Genomic DNA, 15,902 nt, shown 5'->3' on the forward strand with positions numbered 1-15,902 from the left:
AAAAGCTGTGGCGACATGGCATGATACAAAGTTGTAATCCTAACAGATTACACTGTATCATGTCATTTGTTTTATTTAATTTTTTTTTAAATCTCCTGCCAATTTCACCCCCCCCCCCCGCGTTACGGCGCTCGCAAGGAGGAGAACTGGAGGAAGGTGCCATCATCGGCCGAGCACACAGCGGGAGGACAGTGGGAGGATGGCTGGAGGACGGATGGGGAGGATGGTGGGGGATCGTAGCAGAAGGTAAGTTTGATTCTGGGGTAATCCTGAGTGTGGCTCGAGGTTACCGCTTTTGGCACTGTATATTAACTCCGAGCCACACTCGGGAATACTGCTAGGGAGGTTAAAGTGTAATTGAAAGGCAAAATCTTTTTTGGTTAAAGTAAGGGAGGGTTATAGCCCCCCTCTGTATTTTTTTTGCCATCTGTGTCCCATTGTGGAGATTTCCCTTCACTTTCTGTCTCATAACCAAAACAGGAAGTGAGAGGAAATCTGTCTAAAGTGAGGGAATCCAGGTATGTCACCAGGGTCAGGAAAGGGATGGTAGCACTCAGGATGACATCCAAAATCGTATTTCTTTATTAGGTAAATATGTACAAACCTGTAAAACAGACTACGCGTTTCAGATGTTAGTCCTTAGTCATGGCTAATACACCTGTTTTCCTTTGATATCACCGGAGTCACCCCTTTGGAAGATTTCTCCTCTTTTACTGTTCTGATGTCAATCCAAAATTCTTGATTTTCTTTTACTTTTGGTGAACAGGACAAATAGAGAGAGTGAATCTCCTTAATGGGGGCACAGACAACAAAAAAATCCCTCTCCCCTTCAAAACGTAAAAAAAATAAAAGTTGCCTTAAATTACGCTTTAAGGTTGCCTGATTCTTTGAGAAATGTTACCAGTTTGAAGTGAAAGGTCCTAGGTCAAGAAGAATTTGCATTCATGATGAATATTCATCTCAAATATCAATGATTACAATTGCTTATTTGTACCTCTCTACAGAGCCAGACATCTTGGCGAGCCCATTTCACTAACAAATTTTATACTATTTCAACATTTTTCTTTTACACAGAACCTGTTTAGGAATAGGGTTTCAAACATTCTGTTAAAAGTAGGAAGTCACTTTTTTTCTCAAAGGAAGTCACTTTTTTAAACTCAATTTTCACTATTGCTTTGATGCAAACTTCTTCACTTACTTCCACTGCACCAATATACACTTCCTCACTCAATGCTACTGCACCAACATACACTTCTGCATGTTCTGCCTGTGCACCAACACATACATTTTCACATTCCGCCATTGCACAAAAGCGCACTTTCTCAATTCCCATCAATGCACACATATCCTTACTCTCTGCCACTGCATCTTCTCAATGGCTGCCACTGCATTGGCACACATTTCCTCACTTGTTACCCTCACTCACTGCCACTCTACTAATGTGTACTTCCTCACTCAACAACACTATACCACTATTGCTGACATAATCCATCCACCTCATGGGTGTGGCATATCAAGATGCTGATTAGACAGCATGATTATTGCACAGGTGTGCCTTACGCTGGCACAATGCCACAGATGTCGTAAGTTTTGAGGGAGCGTGCAATTGGCATGCTGACTGCAGGAATGTCCACCAGAGCTGTTGCTTGTGAACTGAATGTTCATTTCTCCACCATAAGCCGTCTCCAAAGGCGTTTCTGAGAATTTGGCAGTACATCCAACCGGCCTCACAACCGCAGACCATGTGTAACCACACCAGCCCAGGACCTCCACATCCAGCATCTTCACCTCCAAGATCGTCTGAGACCAGCCAGCTGGACAGCTGCTGCAACTATAGGTTTGCATAACCAAAGAATTTCTGCACAAACTGTGAGAAACCATCTCAGGGAAACTCATCTGCATGCTCGTCGTCCTCATTGGGATCTCGACCTGACTGCAGTTCGCCGTTGTAACTGACTTGAGTGGGCAAATGCTCACATTTGATGGCATTCTGGCACTTTGGAAAGGTATTCTCTTCATGGATAAATCCCGGTTGTCTTAAATCTCTGAGTTCAGCTTATGAAAAATGGGGGCAAAGACAAGTGTTGCGTTTATAATTTTGTTCAGTATATATCATTCTGTGTGTAAGGCATCTATATAATATATATGAGTTTCACTTTTTTGAATAGATTTACTGAAATAAATAAACTTTTTAAAGATATTTTAATTTTATGAGATGCACCTGTAAATTTCTTGTTTTTGCGACCCATTCTATTTAGATAATTTTAAACCTCTGTAAAATGTAACCCTGCCTTTTTGACATAATCAGTCTTTTAAACTTTTTATCCAATATTTCTTTACCTACCTTCTTATGCTTGAATAAGGTTTTTAAAATGTTCAGAGTGCCCTGGGAAAGAGTTTTTCTCAGACATACCATGATAGGTTCATTTTTAAATTTTATTTTTACATCTACAGGCCAACACACATTATGGTGCCTCGAATGTTAAACCTGCTCCTGGGTGTATTTGAAACCCTGATTTAAAAAATGGTACCATTTCATTTTTGAGACACAGCATAAATGCCATATACCACTCTTCACGCTGGTCGCCTTTCAAAAATCAGGATATAAATATATTAAAATACATCATGATGACACGGGCAGCACCATTGTGAAGTAGCCATAATCTCTACAGCGCTTGATTTGCAAAAATAAAACGATATAAATGGCAATATACACACACCTCCTATACAATCATAATAACTTACACTTTGGAATCCAATGTTTCCAATGTAAAACTACAGTTGGAAGTATGGAAACACTTTCACTATGTGTGCTAACTTGTACACAAAAACACAAACTAGGTAACAGAAGAACGATTTGATCAGCAAATCTTTTCAAAAACTGACAAAACAATTAACAGTTTGACTATATCTAAGAAACTAGAGCTGATGCAGTCTAGCCAATGCAATTTTCTGAATCAGCGCCCCAAATAACCCCAAGAACAGGTCTAAAAATCAAGGCAACATAAACACAAAAAAGACAATCAGCGCAGACAGGTGATGAATACAAATAAAAGTAAAAAGCTGAAATACTGGCTGAACACCGACTCAGGATACACAGCAAATCCCAGACAGAATATAATGCAAAGAAATGGTGCAGCGTAAATCAATTAAAACATATACCAATTATGATAGTAACAGTATTAAAACAGAAGAATAAGAACTGTCCATAAAATATAGAAAAAGTCCCAAAAGACCATTAAAGGCCCATAAATCCGCATAAGGTGCTGGAAAAAGTCGATCACACAGGATTCAGTCAGTGGGTTCCCTTCACCAGAAGCACACAAATGCGCTCACCTCAAGGTTTGACCCCTGTTTTACCAGCAGGTCAAACAACGCAGTGTTTCAATTCTTCCAATAGAATCAGACAACAGCAGGCCTGAGCGGACGAAGTCCCGTAGAACGTAATGCCGCGTACGGGAGGTGGAGTTGCCTTCTCTGACGTCACCCGCTGCTGTCTTGAGCGTCTGCGTGGCTGGCTGCCGTTGTGCAGAGCCCGCGGCGCTGTTCATTTGATGGATGTTTTATTGCGCATTTTACCTGCCTTCATGTAAGTGTGATTCTTCATTAAACGTCATATTAGTATACAGTTTACACTTAGAGGCCTTGTTTCTTTCTTTCATATACACCTTATGGAGTCTCTGCCTTAGTGGCTGGTGCATAGGAGGCCTGCTGTTCTCTGATTCTATTGGAAGAATTGAAACACTGCGTTGTTTGACCAGCTGGTAAAACAGGGGTCAAACCTTGAGGTGAGCGCATTTGTGTGCTTCTGGTGAAGGGAACCCACTGACTGAATCCTGTGTGATCGACTTTTTCCAGCACCTTATGCAGATCTATGGGCCTTTAATGGTCTTTTGGGACTTTTTCTATATTTTATGGACAGTTCCTAAAAATCAAGGCACCTAGAAAAAAGATTTTTTAGGACTGTGTTATCTGTGCTATCTAAAAACCTCATGATAGAAATAAAAACCTATGAAGGTTTAGTTCTCTCAACATTTAAACATTTTTTCATGCAAATGTATGTCAAGAAGAAGGCCTTGCTTTCAAAGAGCTTGCCACTGTTTTTCTTTCTTTATTTTTTCTTTTAAACTCTTATATAGTTTTTTAAACGCTGCCAACCCTGCTTTATCATATCAAATTCACCAGAGAGGCGAGGATACAACAATCATTTTTGTCCAGGAGAACCAACACAGACATTAACCGGTTCTGGACCGCCCACCGTAAATTTACTGCAGCAGGCTGGCCCTCCTGCGCGAACCGACGTAGGTCTACATTGGTTGCGCGTCTGCAGCTAGGGGGCGAGCACGCTCCCGCCCCCACTCAGCAGCGGGGACTCCGATGCACGGGGCAGGCGGCTCTGATTGCCGCCTGCCACCCGCAATCGCTCCCTGCTGAGAGAGAAGAACGGTCAGCTATTGTAAACACAGCTGACCGTTCTTATCTCTGGAATGATCACAGAGCTCCTGTGATCCTTCTATGTAGGATCAGAGGTCTCTGTGATCATTTCACAAGCCACTCCCCCCCCCCCACAGTTAGAATCACTCCCCTAGGCTCACATTTAACCCCTTGATCACCCACAGTGTTAACCCCTTCCCTGCCAGTGTCATTATTACAGTAACAGTGCATCTTTTTAGCACTGATTACTGTAGTAATGTCACTGGTCCCCCCAAAAGTGTCAAAAATGTCAGTTAGAGGTCCAATCTGTCTGCCGCAATGTCGCAGTCCTGCTAAAAATCGCAGATCGCCGCCATTACTAGTAAAAAAAAACAATAAAAATGACAAATAATCTTTCCCGTAGTTAGTAGACGCGATAACTTTTGCGCAAACCAATCAAAATACGCTTATTGCGATTTTTTTTTTTTACCAAAAATATGTAGCAGAAAACAAATTGGCCTAAAATGTTAAAAAATTTTGATTTTTACATTTTTTTTTTTTTTTGAGAATGTTAAACAGCAGAAAGTTAAAAATATATTTTTTTTTTTTTTTCAGAAGTGTCACTCATTTTTTGTTTATAGCGCAAAAAAATGAAAATTGCAGAGGTGATCAAATACCACCAAAAGAAAGCTCTATTTGTGGGAAAAAAAAGGACATCAATTTTATTTGGATACAGCGTCGCACGACTGCGCAATTGTCCGTTAAAATAACACAGTGCTCAATCGCAAACTATGGCCTGGTCATTAAGGGGAAAATCTTCCGGTCCAGAAGGGCAGTCCTCACAATAATCCAGTCACTTTTCTTTTTAACATAGTAACATAAAAGAACATTTGAGTAAAAAGGGATAATGGTAATTATATACAGACTACCATAGCAGGGTCAATCTATTCATTTATTTTCATTCAAATGAATAGTTGGGCTTATGCTTAGCCACAAAAAATAACTGTATAAGCTATACTCCTGAGAGACTTTGAAGATAACTTATAAAAGATAAATCAAACAGGAGTGCTGGGTAAGAAGGCCTATGTGTCTGTGGGCACTAATAAGATGGCAGATGGTAAGTTACATAACCCCGTGTTCACTGTGTTCTGACCACATGTCCCAGAGGATAGTTGCAAAATTAGTACACTCATCAAATTAGCATATATCAATGCTTTTTTAGCTTTTGATTGATGCTACTATTTCTCAGCACAATGATGAAGAGCCTGTATTGTATTTTGAAACATTACTGACTATATTTGACAAAGGACATTACTCATTGCCACAGATAGTGTGAATTTTAAGGTTGGTGAATATTTATGTATAAATCACCAGAAAAGGATGGTAACAGGATTCTGGCTCTTTTATCCAGTGCCACCTAAGCATGCTTGCTTATAACACAGAACAATTAAGGATCAGACATTAGTTGCTACTGATGTGTACAAACAGTGTAATTTGTTACTGAGATCATCCTATATGCTGGAAAATATGTGTGGCTCCAAAATGAAACCGTATGGTAAAAACAGAGCTGATCAGACAATGAGAAAAATGATTCCATTGTGTAGGTAGTGTACAAAAAAAAATGGTGGATTATAACAGGGCTTGGCAAATACACAATTGCAATTTTATTTTCCTCATGATCAGTAATATTTTAAAAAATTGTATTACATACCTTACTTTAGACTAGTGAAGATTTGGTACGATAGCAAAAAATATAACCTACATCCTTAGCAAACACAGATGAGAGAATGTCAAAGGATGTATTGTTAAAGGTATCTTGCTATTCTAGTGAAGATTGATTGTGTGGTAATTGTTGCCGTAGGCAGTTCCTTTATGCCAGTGGGCAATGTATTGTGTTCTTAATGAGCTGAATTTCATTGTATTCAAAATTAAGGGACAGTGTCTCTTGCACAGAAATATGCACAAAAGAGGTGATAATGTGTGACAGAACTGAGTTTCTTCCCCAGGTCAAACAAATATGAGAAAACCATCCTGCCATTGACGTCCAAGGAAACTAACACTGACCACACACATACACACTGCAAATGTGTCAGCACATTGACCACACACATACACACTGCAAATGTGTCAGCACATTGACCACACACACACACACACACACTGCAAGTGCAAATGTGTCACCACACTGACCACACACACACACACTGCAAATGTGTCAGCACACTGACCACACACATACACACTGCAAATGTGTCAGCACACTGACCACACACATACACACTGCAAATGTGTCAGCACATTGACCACACACACACACACACACACACACACACACTGCAAGTGCAAATGTGTCACCACACTGACCACACACACACACTGCAAATGTGTCAGCACACTGACCACACATATACACACTGCAAATGTGTCAGCACATTGACCACACACACACACTGCAAGTGCAAATGTGTCACCACACTGACCACACACACACACTGCAAATGTGTCAGCACATTGACCACACACACACTGCAAGTGCAAATGTGTCACCACACTGACCACACACATACACACTGCAAATGTGTCAGCACATTGACCACACAGACACACACACACTGCAAGTGCAAATGTGTCACCACACTGACCACACACACACACACACTGCAAATGTGTCAGCACACTGACCACACACACACACACACTGCAAATGTGTCAGCACACTGACCACACACACACACACTGCAAATGTGTCACCACACTGACCACACACATACACACTGCAAATGTGTCACCACACTGACCACACACATACACACTGCAAATGTGTCAGCACATTGACCACACACACACACACACACTGCAAGTGCAAATGTGTCACCACACTGATTACACAGACACTGCAAATGTGTCACCACACTGACCACACACACACATACACACTGCAAATGTGTCAGCACATTGACCACACACACACACACACACACACACACACACACACACACACACACACTGCAAGTGAAAATGTGTCACCACACTGATTACACAGACAGTGCAAATGTGTCACCACACTGACCACACACGCACATACACACTGCAAATGTGTCAGCACATTGACCACACACACACACACACACACACACACTGCAAGTGAAAATGTGTCACCACACTGATTACACAGACACTGCAAATGTGTCCCCACACTGACCACACACACACATACACACACACACACACACACACACACACACACACACACACACACACTGCAAGTGCAAATGTGTCACCACACTGATTACACAGACACTGCAAATGTGTCAGCACATTGACCACACACACACTGCAAGTGCAAATGTGTCACCACACTGACCACACACACACTGCAAATGTGTCAGCAGTCTGATCACACACATGAACAAACTTATTATAGGAATTACTGTCTCAGAGTGATCATATAACTTGGCCTTTACTGAAAAGTATCTTCATAGTGTGTCAAGTCAAAGCTAAAACACTCCAGAAGTCACCACAGTACATTTTTTGGATTCCTTTTGTCAAATAAGTCAACCAGAAAGATCAAGATCATATCCATTAGAAGGACTGTGATAGAGGGATAATTTCCTGAGAACATTAGGGAGGAAGAAGCTTGCCCAACCATAAAAGTTTCATGAGTGCCAGGACCTGACAGCTGACAGTGACTGTGCTACAGACACTATACTTTGAAAGTTTCTCCTGCTCCACAGGGCAGGATCAGATCCATTCATGCTATGATTTTCCAGCAGGCTGGATAATGTCACTGTATGATAATGACATCCAGCTTCCAGTAGTTACGTTGTCTAACCTGCTTGTAGTGTGAAAACAATTGATTATCATTATGCTCAAAATCGGGCGTGTCACCTGTAAATACTGGGCAGTCTAAGGCAGTGTTTCTCAACTCCGTTCCTCAGGGCACACTAACATGCCAGGTTTGCAAGAAAACTGAAATACATCACAGGTGATATCATTTGCTGCTCAGTGATTGCAGTATTCTAGTCTGCATCTCCCCAAGGTAATACCTAAAATCTGGCCTGTTAGTGTGCCCTGAGGACTGGAGTGAAACACTGGTCTAAGGCCAACCTTAAGATAGCCATACCCCTGCTGACCTTACAAATGAATACAGGTAGCCTGTCCTAAATGAGTATGAAATACCATGTGACTCACCATAAAAAACTGATGCAATGTGCCATTTGGCAAGCACACAGTATAAAAAGGAGAATTAATCACTCAAGTGATTTTAGGCAGCCGATTCTGGGCTCTCTGTCAGTCATACAGGATTCTCCAAACCACAGGTTTTTAACCAGTGGTAATTGCACTCCAGTGGGTGCTTCTGGCACCTTCAGAAACAGTGAGTCTGGCACAGACTCTGTTAAAACAATTCATCCTAACGTAGAGTTTTGGCAAATAATAATTTGGATGTAATTTAGGCATTACCAAATATTTTTAGGTATTTAAAAAAAAATATTGTTTTGAATGCATTTAAATGCAGTTCTATGGAAACGGAAAATATATGTACACCTATCAGGGAATATTTGTGATAGGGTGATCCTCATCAAGAAACCTGGTAAACACTGGCTTTTATAAATGGCTACATACTGTAGGTAAACATAATGGAGAAACACTACCCAGCACTACTTCTAGCAAACATGAAGTTGATTGGCTAGCTAGCAAACAATGCATTATATATGGCCAACCTAGCCTGCATAATGCTTGCCATGCACCGCATTCAGTTTCTACAGTAATCTGCACAAAAACTCCAGCATCCATGTTTTAAGAGTAGACTATTCAGTTTCTGAATTGTAATTCAAGTCAAAAGGATATATAGCGGGGGTCATTAGGCAATCTGACATTCCATCAAAGCGTAGGATTGGCTTTTAGACTGTACAGTGACTGGGCTGGAATAGACAATATAATAGAGTGCAATTGAGGTAATTGTGATACAGGCTTATGGTTTTGTTCTGCACAGAGGATCAAATCACACAGGATATAGATGAAGATGACATTTTGCTATTCGATCAGTAGAAACAAAGTAGCTGTATTTATTCTGTGCAAAGTTTACAAGTTCTTGTTTGCCAAAGTAGCTGAGGCAGCATATGAAGGCACTAAAACAACAATTCCATAAAAGAATTAGGGGCTATCATGAAGGCAGTACCATGAGCGCTCACGTGGTGAAATGTCAGGCATATTATCAGCCTACAACTTCCGTACAAAGGACGCCCCTGACATGTGAGGCTGATCTGTAATTTTAAAAAAAGTCAAGAAAGCAATGCCTTTATCACATATTTCTTTTTTTTAATGCACAGCAGGGTTAATTTACTAAAAATGAGGAGTGCAAAATCTGGGACAGCTTTGCATAGAAGCCACTCAGCTTCCAGTTTTTTCTGTCAATGTTTAATTGAACAAGCTGAAGTTGGAAGCTAATTGGTTACCATGCCCAGTTCCACCAGAATTTGCACTCATCAGTTTTAGTAAATAAACCCCATTGTCATTTATTTTACACACATGACACTAGAGTTCCCATGTAGTACTGTTGCATATTATGGAAGACAATACAAACTGCCATATACAAACAATGTAACCTGTAAATGAACATAAAAATGTTACATCCTGTAGACATGAGATACCCATGGACGCCTGTTAACTATAATGAATAGTTATATTTTAATAGATATCAGCATAAAGAATAAACAAAATACTTTTTCCAATTCTATAAATTACAATAACAATTAAGCAGATTAGCCTGTTTAGTAAAAACAGAACATTTGAGTTCAATTAATGCAGTATGTATGGTTATTTATTATTTTTTTTGCCAATAATAAGTTTATGGAAACTTTTTATATTAGCTAGTTGTACAAATAAAACACTTACCAAATGTGCACTCTCCATCATGGATCTTGTAGATGGTACCCTTGCCTTCGCTTTGTGCCTTCCAACTCTGCAGATGGAGGGCACAGACACTGGAATGGGTTCGTCCATCAGAGCCACATACCGCACCATCTTCTTCACATAGGCAGAATCCTGTCCCTTCCGAATAAGAGGATGACTCTCTTCCCAAACTGGAGCGGCTTACACAGACCATCCCAGGAGCACAGCGAGCTCTTGTCTCATCTCGTCCACCACAATTCTCTCCTTCTATACTCAGGCAGAGGTCACAGCAGTCACAGTCATCCTTGGTGAGTAACTCAGGTGCTGCACAGGTGACAGACCTACAGGAATCTTTCATGCATGGACCACATAGAGAAGCACTTGCCCCTACACCAGGTATCAGGTGGAGGAAGCCAAACAAGGGCAGCAGAAGCAGAATTGAGTGCATCTCTGTCTATGCTTACTTTTGACTTTGTGCTCAGTTATTCACCACTGACTGACTGCCTCTCATCCCAAACAAACTGCTAGAGCTAATGCACTTTGACAGTAAAGCCATGGACAGCTGCAGTCCACAAGCCACTCCTCCACATACAAATGTGCCAGAGAAGTTTGGAAAAGGGACAGCTCTTTGCATCATTTATTCAGCTGGTGCTCACATCAGCTATGGTTTTAAATACAAGGGCATTAGATAAAGTGATGTGCTTAAAAGACTTGTCCCTGAATTCTGGTATCTTCTCTGCCCTGTAACTAAGGGGCTATAATACCACTTCCACAGAAGCGTCTCGTGAGAAAGAATCCTTCCAGGCTGACTGGTTTCATTCAGTAGCTGCAGAGACAAAACAATAGAGCTTACAAAGGATGCAGAGGCACAACACAACCCCGCTTTCCATTCATAGTTATACAACACTATTCAGTTCTATACAAAGTACACATAAACAAATTATTTATCTATCTATCTATCTATCTATCTATCTATCTATCTATCTATCTATCTATCTATCTATCTATCTATCTATCTATCTATCTATCTATCTATCTATCTATCTATCTATCTATCTATCTATCTATCTATCTATCTATCTATCTATCTATCTATCTATCTATCTACCTATCTATCTATCTATCTATCTATCTATCTATCTATCTATCTATCTATCTATCTATCTATCTATCTATCTATCTATCTATCTATCTATCTATCTATCTATCTATATATATATACACATATATATATATATATATATATATATATATATATATATATATATATATATATATATAAAGATATCTTTTTTACAATATTTACAAAACAAAGATGGACATTCATATTTACTGAAAAAAAATAAAGCAACAAATATGGACATTACCATGCCAATAAATATAATATTTTACACTCAAATTTAAAATCTGAAGCTTTACCATATAAACCTCCAAGACTCCAATCAACAATGAATTGGTCATTAAAGTAAATCTTTTTTAAGTAAATTTTAATAAAATATCATAATCCTAAGCATCAGTGTTGCCCAATCAATCTGCTCTATAATTATTTCTCAAACACTATTCATAGCATTGTGAGAATGCACAGTATAACTAAATACTATACATTTAGGGCTGTATGAAAGCATAATTTAAAAAAAGTGACTTTATTCTATACATTCAGCTCTTAATTATATACATAATTAATGGTTGATTTGTTCTTATATGCAAAAAGTAAAAGGAAGTTAGTTATAAACCAAAATGCTTGACACCAAGCTCTTAACTACTTGCCTTCTGTGCACTTAAACCCCCTTCCCATCCAGACCAATTTTTAGCTTTCAGCGCTCTCACACTTTGAATGACAATTGCGCGGTCATGCTACACTGTACCCATATGAAATTTTTATCATTTTTTTCACACAAATAGAGCTTTCTTTTAGTGGCATTTAATCATCTCTGGGTTTTTTATTTTTTACAAAAAAAAAGAAAAAAGACAGAAAATTTTGAAAAAAAAAAGTTTTTCTTATTTTTTGTGAGTAAATTTTGAAAATAAATAAATTTTTCTCCTTCACTGATGTGCGCTGATGAGGCGGCACTGATGGGCACTGAAAGGCTGCACTGATGGGCACTGATGAGGTGGCACTTATGGGCACTGCTGAGGTGGCACTTATGGGCACTGATGAGGTGGCACTGATGAGGAGGAACTAATATGCCGCACTGATAGGCGGCACTGATGAGCACTGATAGGCGGCACTGCTGGGCACTGAGGTGGCACTGCTGGGCACTGAGAGGTGGCACTGACGGGCACTGAGAGGTGGCACTGACGGGCAGCACTGATGGGCACTGGCGGGCGGCACTGATGGGCACTGGCGGGCGGCACTGATGGGCACTGGCGGGCGGCACTGATGGGAACTGGCGGGTGGCACTGATGGGCACTGGCGGGTGGCACTGATGAGCACTGATGGGCGGCACTGATGAGCACTGATGGGCAGCACCATCAGTGCCCACACTCAGTGCCCATAGCTTTCTTTTGGTGGCATTTAATCATCTCTGGGTTTTTTATTTTTTACAAAAAAAAAAGAAAAAAGACAGAAAATTTTGAAAAAAAAAAGTTTTTCTTATTTTTTGTAAGTAAATTTTGAAAATAAATAAATTTTTCTCCTTCACTGATGTGCGCTGATGAGGCGGCACTGATGGGCACTGGCAGGCGGCACCATCAGTGCCCACACTCAGTGCCCATAGTGCTGCCAGTCAGTGCCTAGATGAGCAGGCACTGATGGGCACTGACTGGCAGCACTATGGGCACTGATTGTGTGCACTGATGGGGGGCACTGTGGGCATTGAAGGTGTGTTTGGTGTACCTCTAGTAATCAGGGCACTGGTGATCGGTGCCCTGATTACTTTTTTCTGTGTCCCCAGTGCTGTGTAGCTCTCCCTCCTTCCTCACACGCAGGCTCTGTGTGAGGAAGGAGCGCCGGCGATGAGAGATGATCTCATATGTTTACATATGAGATCATCTCTCATTGGACGGCTTGAATGGCCAATCACAGCGGCCATTCACCACGATCTGTGATTGGCCGTGTCCCTCAGATTCCCCCCGATGCGCGCTCGCGGGAGCGCGCTGGGGGCGTGTCACTGGGAGGCCATTTAAAAACGGCCTCCCGAAAATTCGAGTCCGAGCTGCAGCCGTATATAGGCTGTAGCGCGGATGGCAGGAGGTTAAAATAGAAAAGTAAACAAATCTGAAAATAAAAATGAAATTTAAAAGTGGATTCATTTTTTATATATTTTTTTAAGATATCACATTGGACAGGGACACTTAGGCTACGTTCACATGTGGGCGTAGTGGATCACGGGCAGAATAACTGCGATTCTGCCCGCGATCAGGAATCATTGCAAATTGCGGGACGCCTGTGCGTTGCCCGTGATTTATAAGATAAAATTGCTGCGCTATGATCATAATATGCTTAAAATCTTAACATAAAACACTTATATGAAAGGGTTTAACCCCATAAATGAAAAGCAGCTGACACAAAAAGACAAAGAAACAATATCTTCTAGTAACAGTATAGGAGATGGTGTCGCGCTAATCAAAAATAGACAGGTATAGCTGACAACGTGAGTCCCAGGTGCAGATGTAGAGTCCACATAAATCCTAGAAAAGGGGGGGGGTGCAAATAGGGAAGTCCACCACCAAGCAGAGTCACTAAATGCTCTTACCGACTCCTTAGACCCCACAGGGTCATAAAACACCCAAAGTGCCGATAACTCTAAGACAGGCAGGATCCAAAGACAACTGAACACCTCCTCCTAGTGTGGGCCAGGATGGACTCCCAAAGACTCCTTCTGTCTGATGTGTAGGGATCGGCGTCTGTGTCTCCTTTGAGTAAGAAACTACTTCTCGAGGTAGGAAATCTACCTGGGTGACCTTTGAGACTCCAAGTTTAATAAGTCTTCCTCTAAGCATAAATCCCCCCAGAACAAATCCGATCCCCTGCTGAAATCCCCCTCTCAACGCAAATCTTTTTTCCTCCGTGATTTGCAATGGCACCCCAAACGCTGTGGGATGTTGCCGCGATTTCCGCCTGCCGAATCGCGGTAATATCGCGCAAACAGAATCCCGGGACGCATGACGCACAAAATAAGCTCCTGTACCTTTTTGGGCGTCCTGCGTCCCGCGATTCTGTTTGCGCGATGTTACCGCGATTCGGCAGGCGGAAATCGCGGCAACATCGCACAGCGTTTGGGGTGCCATTGCAAATCACGGGCATCGCACAGGCATCCCGCGATTTGCAATGATTCTGGATCGCGGGCAGAATCGCGGTGATTCTGCCCGTGATCTGCTACGCCCACATGTGAACGTAGCCTAAAGTGTTATAAAAACTAAAAGTATAGCATAAACAGACTTAAAAAACACATGGCAATGGGTATAAAGTGGCATAACCCAGATCAACCAGTCATAATTCACTTTGCCTAATGATGGCCATACACTATACGAAAAATCGTTCAAACTCATTTTTGAAAAACAAACACACGGCAGTTAGAGCAAACAATTGTGCCATAATGTAATGACCGAAAAATTGTTCAATGGACATAAATAAATCAGTTTTTTGTTTCTTTTTTTCACAAATACCTAGTGCAAAATGTTTGGACGAGAAACATATTAACCTTTCAATGTATCGTTTGTTCGGCAGAAAATTTCCAAACTTGTACTTCTTTCTTCGCCTCAAAAACGTCACAACCGTTTACTGATTCATGCCCATTAACTGGCCGAAAGAACTGTCCAAATTACCAAATTTCGGATGATTTTTCATAAAGTGCATGGCCAGGATAAGTCACACCAGTACAAGTTGGATTCTTATTGGTTTCTGTGGAAAATATGCCTTGAGATATTTTATGCAATATCCTTGTGGAGCTAAAGCCTCCATACCCAGATACCTTTCAACCCCCCACTAACCACTTAATTTCACACACATTAATAGTGTTCTGATTGTATTGTGTGATAATCCCCCTAGTATAAAGTATAAAGTGCATGATCTTTCCACATGAACTAAATAGTGGATTCTGAGTATATAAAGGTTCATTAGAGGGTTTGATTGTTCCTATCTGAACAATCCGCATACGTCAATCTTAAAGAGTACCAGTCACAATCAGACTTTTATAAAAAAAATTCAGGTCATTAAAACACTGCTGTAAAGTGCAAGCACCTACAAGTCCCTGCACATATGTGCAGCTGCCCCCCTGACCCCTTCTTGAAGCCAAATGCCAGAAGAGTCAATGCTTTGCTTTATAGAACTGCAAAGGACTCCGCCCTGATAGGTTTGTTAGGGAGGCTGATACAAATATGTGCAGGTACCGGTACTTCTTAGGTGCCTGAACTGTATATCTTCAGTCGTTTTAATTTTTTTTTTTTTTAACATATAATCTTTATTTAAAGGTTTTCAAGAACATACAGATACAGTACATTATTCTCGAAATAAGGATTCAGCGGGACACAGACAGTATTAGACAGATTATCTATCAAAACATACTTAAGGGTGCATAGGTCAAATGCCACGTGGAAAAAAAAAAAAACAAGGTTATCAAAATATAATGGGGACTAAAACAATGAAGTCACTAAAC

General features: G+C 40.8%; 1 protein-coding gene across 1 annotated transcript in view; it reads right to left on the reverse strand.

Annotated features, from left to right (window-relative positions):
* The window catches only part of IGFBPL1 (insulin like growth factor binding protein like 1), an 86,704-nt gene extending 75,756 nt beyond the window's left edge, over positions 1 to 10,948 (reverse strand). The window contains exon 1 of the mRNA XM_082243207.1: positions 10,309 to 10,948. Within this exon, the coding sequence (XP_082099333.1) occupies positions 10,309 to 10,753 (445 nt within the window). The 5' untranslated portion in view covers positions 10,754 to 10,948. The remainder of the gene's footprint in view (positions 1 to 10,308) is intronic.
* Positions 10,949 to 15,902: the final 4,954 nt, after the last annotated feature.

This window comes from Pelophylax lessonae (assembly GCF_965119305.1).
Source record: "Pelophylax lessonae genome assembly, chromosome: 1".
NCBI lineage: Eukaryota > Metazoa > Chordata > Amphibia > Anura > Ranidae > Pelophylax > Pelophylax lessonae.